Source organism: Corapipo altera, unplaced genomic scaffold (genome assembly GCF_003945725.1).
Source record: "Corapipo altera isolate COAL_440 unplaced genomic scaffold, ASM394572v1 343, whole genome shotgun sequence".
NCBI lineage: Eukaryota > Metazoa > Chordata > Aves > Passeriformes > Pipridae > Corapipo > Corapipo altera.
The window spans coordinates 4,707,305-4,720,001 of record NW_020884913.1 but is presented as its reverse complement, the minus strand read 5'-3'; the positions used below and the strand labels follow the sequence as shown (position 1 = coordinate 4,720,001).

The window sequence follows — 12,697 nt, the reverse complement described above, 5'->3', positions numbered from 1 at the left end:
TTCTTCTCATAAAGAGAAAGAGCTAGAGGGAACTTCCAAGATATAAATGTTTGAATTCTAAATTGTAACTGTTCTAAATTGAAGAGGAAACAATCCCCCATGAAAAAGAAACAAACAAACCAAAACATCAATGGGAAATCTACATCAGAGCTGAGATACTGAAGTGTGCCAGGTTATGAAAAAAAATAATCAATAAGCCCAATCTCACAGCTCATAATTCTCCTAAATTGTCTTTAATATTGTTCCCTATCATATATTCATACAGATACACCAGTATAACCAGTAAATTCAATATATTTTATTGAATAACAAATTTAAGGGTAGATATGTCATGATTTAACTGTCAACTGGAATCTCTGGTTTTGAACAGAATAAGCTTTTATATTCCATCACATACACACAACATGTGCATGGAGTCCATAATATGGATGGTAAACAAACAAGCAGTACAAACTTTTACAAATCAGAGCAACAGTAAACAGAAAACAGCAATAATCTTTCCAGAGAGACAAAAAGAATATTGTTTAACTATCAGTGTAAAGTGGGACAGAGAGAAGGACCTACCAAGAGAACACTAACAGATTCTGGCTGTTATTTTTCAAAGAAATAATTACAGTAAAGTTAAATGCAAATCACAGCCTTGTAACGCTAACTCATGTCCACCAGAGAAGTGGAAATCTCCAAAGCAAATTGTAGGATTTGCATTTTACTTGTATAAAAAAGGAAAATGGGGACAGAAAAAGAACCAGCAGGTTTAGTGGCACTGGCACCACGAAGTTTGTGAAAGCTTTCAAGGTAAAACGTGAACATTAGTGTGGTATTGGTTTATGTTATTATTTCATCATTCAGCTTCATGAAGGAAGCAGTAAGAAATGGAGATAAAACTCCTTTTAATATAGAATGTTGCAGCATAATTTACAAGTGACCTGACTATGGTAGCTACTGAAGGTGCCACAAGCAGAGGCCACGTTATCAACGGACATGGACTTATGAAATCACTTCAACATGTACATAACTGTGGAAGCAAAATGCAAACATGCTGACTTGAGCACTTGGAATTTGATACAAATTCCCAAAGTTATACTAAGGCAAGGCTCTGTTCTGGGCAATAGTTAAGGCCTCTGAGCATAAAGGGTGCTATTCACAAAGTGCCAACTGCCAGGAGCCCTCAACTCCTACTGATTTATGAGCTGACAGGGCTCAGCATGAATTCCAGAGCTGGACAGAAAATATGTCTCTCTCTTCTCTCATGGACAACTTCTATGAAACAAAATGTTTGTTTTGATTGCAGCTTTCATCATATAATTTTGAGCAAGACAAAAATTTTGTAAGTTGGAACACTTCAACTTCCCAAATAAAAAAAAAAAAATGCTGAGAAAACATTTTCTGTCAGAAAGTTTTTACTTAAAAGACAGAAAGTACTGACAATATTTTAAACAAGGGCTAATTACTGGAATTCAACAAACACATTAAAGACAGATGGTGCTAAATATTTTCCTCATCCCCTAATTTCCTCAGTCATTGCAGAATGTCTTTTTGTTTGGAATTGCTAGAACTCTAATACAAAGAAGAACAACCTTTTTAATTTCACATTTCTAAAAAGCCTTCATTTTCTTGTATTTCTACACTATCTGGAAGCACAAGTGACAGCAAGAATCTGACTAAAAACTAAGAAAAAAAAATCCCAAATCTAAATATGTAACCAAAAGATCAGTCCACACAATGGAGCAGTCCTGACTTAATCTAAAAAGCCTTTTGTAACTTTTTCTAGTATAGCATGACTTGGTTGGTTTGTTACTCTGCAGTACATTGGATGACTTTGTGCCCTGAATGTGAGAAAAGTAACTCCACAAGTGTTTAAGAGCCCTCCTTTTACTTTTTGTTTATGAGAGTATATATGATGAAAGTAATTAACAGGGTTCAGAACGGTTTTAAAGGGCAGATAAAAATATATTTATCTAGAAAACAGTCACACTAACACAGTTTATAAGATAGGTCTCCAAGATCACAAAACAGATTTGGATGTGAACGTTTTGCAAAAATGAATCCAAGGATTCCCATGGACTCACTCTCTCATGCCACACACACGAGGAAAGCACATACTGAGAAATACTCACGTGTTTAAAGCAGGTAACAGGAGCTGCTGTAAAGCTATTGCTATTGATGTAGTTACCCCAGCTGAAACCTTCCACGGGGACAGCTGCTAAGAGAAAGTTATTTTATTTAGGAAGCTGCTAATGAGTCACAAATCTTTTATTATTTTTGCCTCAGCTCTGTTTATTTGCTGTTACCTGCTTTCGTCTTTGCCTGGTTTTGTAGAGTTGCCTGGTACTGAGCATATGCTGCTAATTTAGCCACCAAGGGCTGTTTTTGTAGAACTTTAGCCTTCTTTGTTGGAGGTTTACCCTAAAACAACAAAAAAAAGCTAAGTAAATATCATCTTTCTAAACTCCCATCAGGAAATTTCCACAGGTCTGTAGCACAGCTCTGGTAGATTTAACTAAAAATCAGAACACCACAGAATAGAAGCTGACTAAGTAACACAAAACTACACGTAATATAAAATAGATTTAAAAACCAGTAGCAAAGAATGTCCAAAAGATGACTTTTGTACTAGTATTCCAACTTGAACAGCTTTATAGATTCATTGCTGTTTACCTGAAAAAAAGATATCTTTTAAAATCAGGTCAAAAGGAAGAACTTTTAATCTAATTTATACCAATGTAATTTCTTGGCATTTGTTGCAATGAATTGAGATAGGATACAATGATACTTCTTGACATTTCTGTATCTTTTCTTGCATGTTACAAATATGCCTTGATGATTATTTGATTAATATTTAAGTGAACAGACAATAGATTTTGCAGATCTATATAGTTAAGAAATCCCTTAAAACTGAAACACAATGCTAAAAAAAAATCCCTTTATGTTCTCTGAAGCAAGAAAGTATTTTCACAGAATCACAGAATAAGCTGAGTTGGAAGGGACCCCTAAGGATCATGGAGTCCAACTCCTGGCCCTGCACAGGACCATCCCCAAGAGTCACACCATGTGCCCCAGACTGTTGTCTAAACACCTCTTGAACTCTATCAGGCTTGGTGCTGTGATGACTTCTCTGGGGAGCCTGTTCCATTTGGGTATGAGATGCATGGAATTCCAAGGCACTACATATGCAGACTGAAGTTTTCTTCTGAACTTTCTCTTGCAGAAGAGCTACTCCAGGAGAAATGAATTAAAGAGTGACTATTCTCGATACTTTTTTAATTAATTTTGATAATGACAATTTTCACCAAACAACACTGCTGAGCAAAGTGATTTGCTCATTACCCACGCAGCTGAAGCTTAAAACTGTGGCTTTAACTTTCGTGGAAATTTTCACCATTTAGGAAACTTATCTTCAAACATGCAGCAAGCTCTACAAACACACACGTTTCACAAGCACAGACTACAGTAAGGATGTAAAGAAAACGGGGTCTGTACCGCTACCTGAAGCCTGGCCAGAATGCTGGCCTTCTTGGAGTTGGAGGAGTAGCTTCTGGAGCAGGACACGCTGCAGAAGCGCTTTGTTTTAGAGTAAAAAGCGTCACGGACACCAACCATCCCACACATCTCACATGTGGCTGATCAGGAGAGAAAAACACCAGTGTTAAGAGTGTAACTAAAAAACCTCAGTAAAAATTCAGAGCAAAGGCAACAACAGAATGAAGGTCCCGGTGGTGACACAACTGAACAGTTTCTGAGGGTTTGGTCCCGAAGGGAATTGCACAGAAAAAGAATTTAAAACTTAAATTACCACCATTTTTGTCAGTGAAACAACAAGAACCTCAGGTTCACTGGTGAAATGGTGCCTCCCTTCTGCTCCCTATTAATTTTACCCCTGATAGGAGTGACTGGCCCAGCTAAATCAGCTAACGCAGCTTTCTGTGTTTTCGTGGTTCTCAAGGAAACATCTGCTTTGAATCTGGGCCTGTCAAGCCTCATTTCCTCTAAATATTTAATATGTCCAACATGAAATAAAACCAGATCTCTTTTCTGATTCACAAATTAGTATATTCAAAGTACCCCAGCCCACCAATGCTCCCTTCTGGCTGGAATCACATGCTTCAGAGGTGGACAGCTGTGGCCCACCAAGTTGTTCCATGATGAGTAAGACTGAAACCAACTCATGCCAGTGAGACAACACCAAAATTCTACTAATCTAGAGAGCTCTACTAATCAGTGATGATTTTGGATAAAATATTTTTCCCCAGTAATAAAAGAAACCTCTCCTTTAAATTTATTTTCCCGGTATACTCTAACTCACAGCTAGTGAGGAGGGTACAGGTATACTCTGACAGGCTTTATACAGTAGCAGCAATGAAGTTTTCCTGCTATAGGAAGAAATATATTTAATATATTGTATATACAACATAAAGGGCAGAGATAAGGCATGCCCTGGCATAGAGAGAACACACTGACTTTCCTCAAAGCTCAAAGAATAAAAACACTACACATGAGAACATACACATGCGTGTGCAGATATACACAGTACACATTTGATGGGAGGTCAGACGTTCCCATACTATTTCTTTCCAGTCAACAGGATTCAAAACCTATCTTATTTCAATCTAGCAAAACCCAAATGATTCCTCTCCTCCCAAAACTAACAAACCCCAGCCCTTTCAGCTGTTTTAGACTCTTTTCAGTTGGGACCAATATTTGGGACCGGACCCTCACAACTCACAGCAGAGTCTAAAAAAACATCACTCACGCACCACTTACTTACCCATGCCAGATTTGCCATCTGGATAAGTATAAACTTGCCCATTGTTCTTGATAATTGGGAGACTGGATGGCAAAGGAGCAACCTCCTCCTCACTCTCATCTGAACTGGAGCTGCTGCTGGTGTCCTCACTACAACTATCATAACCGTCAAACATCCCGAACGAGTCTCGGCGTTTCCTCTCCACTCGTGAAGTATGTTCTGTCTAGAAATTAAAAACAACCAAACAACAAAAACACCACAGAACAGCAGGACATTCTGAATGCAAACGTTTCAAAGTCAAGCTTAAAGTGTTTCAAAGGTCAGTCTTTAAAAGTAGATGTTTAAGGAACTGCTCTATCAGCACAGACGTGAGCCATGCACTGCCAATTAAATGAGCACTGTTATAATCTAAACTGGCCAACTTCTGGTATTGTGATACACAGGAAGAAAAACCTATCTCCCAATCCACTAAGAATACACAGTAGCCATCCATACATTTCTCTTCCTTAGTATCTTCAGAGTTCATTAAACCTGATGTGCTGAATACTGACAGCCACACGGATCTAATATGCAAATGAGCACATTCCAGATGGCTACAGCCAATCCCAGTAAAACTCGTTCATTTGAGAAGGCTGGGCAGAGAAAAGGCAGTTCAGCCAAGAGGGGACTTATACCACAGGAACAGGAATGAGGGGATCTCTGCTCTCATTGGCTTGGGGGGGTTATCCATAAATCCCTGTGTCTCCCGTGTGGAGCAGGAACACCTCTGCACCTCACAGGGATGTTCTGGGGATTAATACATTAACGGTTATGAAGAGCTCAGTTACTATGGCAATGGGGTCTGTACAAATGCTGAAAGACAGAAAGGTGACTAATTTGCCACTGTCATATACAAAAAACTTGTTACATAATAGTTTTTTCTATAACCAAAAAACCTAAAGTCAGATAAAAACATAAGTTCTTGATGAATGCATGACAGTTAAGCAATTTCCAAAGACACTAAAGAAGAAATAGATTAATTGGTATATTTTTTCTGAGGCACATCCAACACATGCATTTTGATAGTGACGATTTTCACTTTATTAATATCTTACACAGCTCTGCTGAAACAAGGCTACTGCTACATGAGCTCCCCTTCCAAAGCTGAGAAAAATATTTTTAAAATTTCAAAGTATTTCCATAATCCTTAATAGTATCTACTAAGTTTGAAAGGTAATAACAGATAAAGAGAAAACAGAAAAATTCTACAACAGAAGCACAAGTTAGGAGAATGAAGTACAGCCAAGAAAACAAGAAAAATTAAGAAAGCCATTGCCTCTTTCTCTTCTAAGAGTTAATTTTATTTAAAATCAATGTAGACAGAAAAATAATATGTGATTGGGCTTTTCTTTCTTAAATTGCATTTGAGTTCATAGCTTTAAGATTTCATCACAGTAATTCCCCAAATCCCTTTCCTAGAGAGTATATGCTGAACATCTTTATTGTTGGATCTCATCCGAGCCTTTTTCTGCCATGCTATCCCTTTATTATAATACTCTCTATTCTCCTTTGCAATCTGAATAAATCCTATTATGGAAGGATTTCCTAATAGTTAAAAGGGAGAACTGATTTCCACACTGACCCAATGTTAGCATTCAATTATTAAAAAATAATTTCCCCCCAAAACCCAGTTATGCAATAAGGCAAACACATTTAACACACTTAAACAGCTCTGAAACAAAACAAAAGAACCAAAAAAAGTCAGTGTGATGTCAGTTATGCACATATCCCTCAATTTGATATTAAAACCAATCAAAACCTTGGGTAGGGCATAACCTGACAACTCCCTGGATGCACTGGCCATGGTACTCCTGGGCATTATTAGAGGAAACACTGAGCCATGGCAGGCAAAGCCCAGCCCTGACCTGCACTGGCAGCAGTGCCACCTGTCCCATCTCCCATCTCCCCTGTGCCACCAGCCACCAACAAGCACCACCAGTGACTTGTTTGTGAGTGCACGTGTGTGCAGCTCAAGGCAGGAGTTGAGCACAAAGTTGCCATGGATACAGGATCCTGTGAATGCTGCCAGGAATTTTCAGATCAGAAGATGAAAACTAGTCCTCTTCCTCAAGGTTTCATGAACTCCTGAATATCCCTCAATATTTAAGTTCCCCTGACCACAGCCTCTGCTAATAAAATGTAATTCCATATGAACCATTCACAACAGCACTACCAGAACACCAGGATGCCTGGAAGGTTTTATGGATCAATGTTAGTGGTGTTTCAGAGCACAGTGAAGGATCTCCTCCTTCATTCCCTCATCCTCCCCAAGTCAGCTGATCTGATTTCACCAGGAGATTAGGGCCTCATCCCACATCAGGGTAATTCTATGGCTTCAGCCCTTTATTTGAGGCTGCAGTACAAGGCAGTCTCAGGGACACCCCCTTCCCATTCCAGGCTGGAGAACCCCGCACCCCCAGGGCAGTGGCTTTGCTAGCAGAGCTCTGAAATGCTCTCTCAGCTCACAGGGAATTAAAGTGCAGCCCATTCCCAGTCCCTCCAACTCCAAATGCTACAGCAGAGACCCTCCACAGCCAGCTCTGCTCCCACTGCAAGGGAACGGGGAAGAAGGGCTGGGAAGCTGGGGGTGAGGTGAAGGACCAGAAACAGGCTGAAGGCAGGGCCAAGATGACAATCACTGACACCACAACTGCATTTGGCTCTTTTTGTTCTTCTTTTGCATCACATCCATTTAGAACCTCGATGTTACTGCTAAGCCCTCTTTGCCAAAAAAATCCACACATGAGAAGGAAAACATTTTCTCTGTCTAAATGGAAAGTTGGGCCCTGTACTAAGAAAAATCATTCTTCAGCATTATACAAGTTCCTAAGTAGCAATCACCAAGATTTCAGTTTAACTACACTGCCAAAACAAGTCTCACATCACCTTTCCATTTTCTTAATATTTGGCCAAATTGTTCCAATTCAAAATTTTTGTAACTCAGATTTGCAATTCAAAAAAGCAGCTTTGCTTACTGTTTAAAAATAATACTGTACTTTATTGTAAAACATTTCTATCTAAGTTTTTGCTAGAAAATGACCATGTGTGCCAGATAATTTATGTAGGACATTCTTAATGTTAATTTATAGTTATTGTCTGGATTGCAATTCTGCAGAAAGCACTCAAAATATGTTTCATGAGACTTAGAAAAGGTAGAGTTTGCAGGAAAAAAACCCAACAATTACTTTGTGCATAAAAGTAGGTGGAAGTTAGGGAAGATGATATGCAAATACCTATGCTGGAATTTTCCTAGAGAATATCAAAACATTTCTATTTTGATAATAAACACCACCAAGGTTCTGTCTAACCCATGTTAAAACACAGTATTTGTAGAAATTAATGAAAAACATGTGGAAGCTTCTATAACCCTTCCTGCAGAACTTGGATGGACCCTGCATAAGAATAGGAACTCTGACACCTGAAACTGAGAAGAGATGGGGTATCAACTGAATTCAAAGGTCAAAACCACATCCTTAAAAGAAAGGACAATTTATGCCTCAAACAGAATTATAACCAAGATAAAGCAGCTGCTTTGGTAAAGCAGCAGCCTGCAATTCCTCCTGAGTTCTTGCTGACTGGTTCCATCTTTCTCTTTTGAACATTAAGTATAAAATTTGCCCCTTCCTGCTTTTGTAGGGCCTCAATCTCTACCACCGACAGCTCCTGAAGTGCTGGTGGTCTCTAAACACACTGTGGGGAACTTCATCAGACACCAGGGACTTGGAACCATCTATCCCATGCACACATTCTCTGCTCCTTTGCTATCCCTCCTATCTTCAAAAGGGGTAAAAGGAGGACAGACCAAGGGGCCTCATCTCAGTCCCTGGGAAGGTGAAGGAACAAGCAATGCTGGAAGTCATTTCTAGGCACGTGAAGGACAAGTAAATTCTGAGTTCTTGTGTGTCTGAAGCAGCACCTCACTGTGGCAGCTGCAAAACACAGGTAAGCAAACAAAAACCACCCAAAACCAACAACAAACCAGTTTCTTACTCTTCAAAACTGGACTTAGGACTAAAAATCAGGCTGAGGAGGTTTCTTTTCCTCAAAGCAGAATCGAATCAGTGTTGTTCACCTTCAAACAAATGTGGGAACATATTCCTGCCTATCCACAGGAACTGCTGGGAGCAGGAGCCTGGCTTGCTATAAAACAGAACCTTGTGGTGGGTTAATGCCAAAAGAGGAGCAGCTGGAGAGACTCCACCACTAATAGAGTCGAGCTGTACATTAAGCAGAAGCAACTCACAAAGAAAAGAACAAGCCAAACTTTGAAGCACCCCGGCTAAGGCTGATTTTCCTAATAAGATTACTGGTTCCTCAACAGGGAAGGGTTTCAGTCAGAGCAACATCAAACCTGGGGTGAGCAGGACTATTTGCTCTGGGGGTTTCTTGCATTCTTTTCTTTATTGAAGGGAGGGGTGGAGAAAGGAGCTCTTAAGAACTGCTTTCTTATTCTGCCCAACTTCCCATTTTCCTGTTCTTCCTCTCCTCCCTGTGAATACTTGGCAACAGAGTATTTTTAAGAAATACTCTTAATTAACCATTACATAAGGCAAATGGTATGATAAAAAGAATATAGTTAAGGAAACCGGTTTCCCTGAAAGCAGGAAGGCAACTCTAAACAAAAATGAAAATAACTAGTTTCTCACTCTCTTAACACATACTCTTTAAATATATATATATACACACATTAAATTTGATCAGCACATTATAGCATATGTTCTCTGAGTACAAGAACTACTCTTACAGCATAAAAAACTTGTCACAAAGGGTAAACAATGCGTGGCCAAAACACAAAATAAAACTATTTAACGTTAATTAGACATCAAACACTTACTCAGGGAATGGCTTTAGTGACTTGATGAAGACTATTTGCTCAACTATTGGCAACATTTATGAGAAAGCATTTTGAGGGTGAAAACTTGCAACAAAAATACCCAGTTATTATGTAACCAAACCTCTTGCCCCCAGGCAAGTGTACCTGGCCAGGGGAGGATGATCCCCAACAGCCACAGAAAGGTTTCAAACCGCTCCAAATGGTTGTTGTTACTATTGAATCAAGCTGGGGCACGAATTCAGAATGGCAGCAATTTGGAGCTTTGAGTACAAGAGCTGTAGCTTAAGGAAGGCCCACCAGCACCTCAACAGAGGGATCACTTCCTACATTCAGCTCCAACCCCCCAAAACATGACAGAACTATGGACAGATGGTATCTGAGGCCAAGGTCAACACTGAGGTCACCACAACCTTCAAGCCAAGGGGCTGTGATAAGACAGAATCACTTTAATCACATATCCTTAACAGATCCAAGTGTATTTCCAAGCTAGTCTTAAAATTGATGCACGGCTTCTGTTTCCAAAAGTCTATTGATGTTTTATGCTATAAGCTCAGTTTTGGATGCTGGCATTAAAGAAACGAGACGATGGAACTAATTTATTACAACTCTTCTGAATGTAAGCTGGCCAAAATAATTAACAGTAGAATCCCAGCTTGTCCCTGTGGAACTGAAGCCTAATTGTGCCTCAGCACATGACAAAAAATAGAAAATTCAAACATGGTACCAATTTAAAGAAAACACACTTTCAGCTTTCATTTAAAACAAACAAACAAAAACCCCCAAAGCTAAACATCTTGGGATTCCTGGAAATCAGAACCAACCAAACTTACTTTTTTTATATAAGCAACTCACCTCTATCTGGAAATGTGCCTTCCACTCTTATTATAAGTAAAATCTCTGCTGGAAAATTACAGAAATGTTTTTTCCTGTCTCTTCATTTGCTATGTATGACAGCATTTTGTCTGAAGCCAGTTTCTGCTGTTTGCCAATGGTTTTGTCCATAGCCTCTTCCCCAGGGGGTTTCACACAAGAGGGGAGACTCTTTCATAAAAAAATATATCAAATTAGCAGGGAATTTTGGAGGGGGGTGTGATGATTAATATGTGAAATATCTGAGTTTTGAGAAAACTGAAAATCTGTTACAAACTCCATTATGTTTCTACAAAGCCCTTACAGGAACATCTGGAAGAGGCAAATACTTCACTTTAAACACTGTGTTACCATTAAAAAACAGAACAACAAACAAAACAACAAATTTAAATGTAAACCCTCCCAAAAAACACCACCAACCCAAACCCCAAAGTCTCCAACATCTGAACTCATTTCAGGTGCTCAGAGCCAGACTGAGCAAATGATCCCCCATGCCCAGAGTGTACTCACTTACCTGGGAAATGCAGGAATGCAGTAGTGGTTTTGCAGAAGGTACCAAAAGCCTTGCAAAATTAAATCAAATTTTAGAAGGTAAGAGAAACAAAATCCAGTGAGAGGGAGCTTCTGTGCATGTTTTCATTGCTACCAGAGGCACCTCGCTCTTTGGGGAACAATGAAGGGAATTCTGACTTCCAGCCTAAAATCCTTCTGCATGTTGCACAAGCCCACAAACTACTCCTGTGGCATAAACAGTAACTTCCACACAGGAGAGAATATACCTCTGCATGGTTCCCTACAGCCTGCATTGCACACTTCCTCAAAACTATCCCTAAACAGAAGCAATGAGTAAAGGCAATTAATCTATCAAGTTCTATTGTCTTTCCAAAGGCAATAAAAGGAATATATTGTTTTAGTTCCCACTTAATGTTCCAGATTAGACTCTCTCACAGCCTTCTTATTCCATTCCTTACAAGTCAAAGTCAAACTGTTAAATGTAATAAATAAGCAAATGCACGTTCTCAGACTTGTAAAATAATTTTAATTTAAAATACAGGAGCTTGCCCTGCAGCTTTTCGTTTTAACTGGGGTTAGATGTGAAAAATCACAACGGTTGCCACCCACATTTTAATAGGTATTTTAAAATAAATTACTTTTGCACGCACAGGAGTTTTTACCACAATCAGCATACGCTTTGTGGTAGGACTTTTAAATTTTAAAGCCACACTGGGGCAGAAATTGAGAAATTGCTAAATTTTAAACATTTCAAACATTTCCAGCAACAGCCTGAAAGCGAAACTGGTTTCAGGGGTTTACTGCTGCTCACAAAGAGAACAAAGTCACAATATCAGCGGTCATAAAAATCGCAGGGAGTGGGGAAGTGGCTACAAAGAATCCAAAACTTCTGAAGCGCTGATATTAAAGAAAAGTGCAGAGCGTTTAAAACGAGCCTGGAAAACTAAACTCTGAATTAAGCTGGGAGTACACGAAGAAGTTGAGAAGCAGGAGAGCGATCGAGGGCTGGAACTTTTCTCCGCGGCAGGAGGAGGGAGAGGGGAGGAAAGGACAAAACCCGGCCACAACAAAGGGGTCCCGCCGAGCCGCCCCCACGTGCCCCGGGCGGACCCTGCCGCTGCCCCCCGGGACCCTCGGCCGGGGGCTCCCGGCCCCGAGCAGCGCCCCGGGGAGCTCCGGGGCGGACACACACCCCCGGCCCCGGGGGTCGCCCCCGGAGGAGCCCCCGGCTCCCTCCCACGCCCCGCGGGGCCGCCCGCTCAGCACGAACAGCGGAGGTCCCCCCCCCCCCCCTCAGGCCGCTCCCCCCCTCGGGCGCGGGGGGTCCCGCGGGGGCCGCTCCTCCCGCACTCACCAGCAGCTCCTTTGTGCTTTCCATCAGGCCCTCATGGGCAGGAGCCGCCCGCTGGCTGTGCCCGCTGCCCCCGCGGGGGCTGTGCCGCTGGGGCGGCCCGCGGCGGGGGCCGTGCCCGGCGGGGCAGGGCGGGGCGGGGGCGGCCCGGGCGGTTCGGCCGCTCCGAGCGCCGCGGACCGACCGGGACCGACGGCGGCCGCCGGGACATCAACAACACGAGCGCGCGGCTGCGCAGGCGCGGACACGCCCCCCACGGGCTCGGGCAGCGCGGGGCGGACCCAGGGCCGTGCCCCCCCCCCGCCTCCCTGCGGGCTGAACCATTCGCAACACGGGGGGTGGGCTA

The 12,697-nt window shown here is 41.5% G+C and overlaps 1 protein-coding gene across 7 annotated transcripts in view; it reads right to left on the bottom strand.

Annotated features, from left to right (window-relative positions):
- MBTD1 (mbt domain containing 1) overlaps positions 1–12,469 on the bottom strand; it is a 35,312-nt gene extending 22,843 nt beyond the window's left edge. The window contains exons 1-7 of one of the 7 annotated variants that reach the window (XM_027654619.1): positions 12,355–12,469; positions 11,002–11,050; positions 10,470–10,658; positions 4,766–4,967; positions 3,481–3,620; positions 2,292–2,406; positions 2,118–2,203 (exon numbers count right to left, since the gene is read on the bottom strand). In XM_027654619.1, coding sequence (XP_027510420.1) covers positions 2,118–2,203; positions 2,292–2,406; positions 3,481–3,620; positions 4,766–4,919 — 495 coding nt within the window. In that variant the 5' untranslated portion in view covers positions 4,920–4,967; positions 10,470–10,658; positions 11,002–11,050; positions 12,355–12,469. Of the gene's footprint in view, positions 1–2,117; positions 2,204–2,291; positions 2,407–3,480; positions 3,621–4,765; positions 4,968–10,469; positions 10,940–11,001; positions 11,220–12,354 lie in introns of those variants that run through there. The other 6 variants (XM_027654618.1, XM_027654620.1, XM_027654622.1 and 3 more) reach the window with 6 other exon arrangements.
- Between the last annotated feature and the right edge of the window lie 228 nt (positions 12,470–12,697).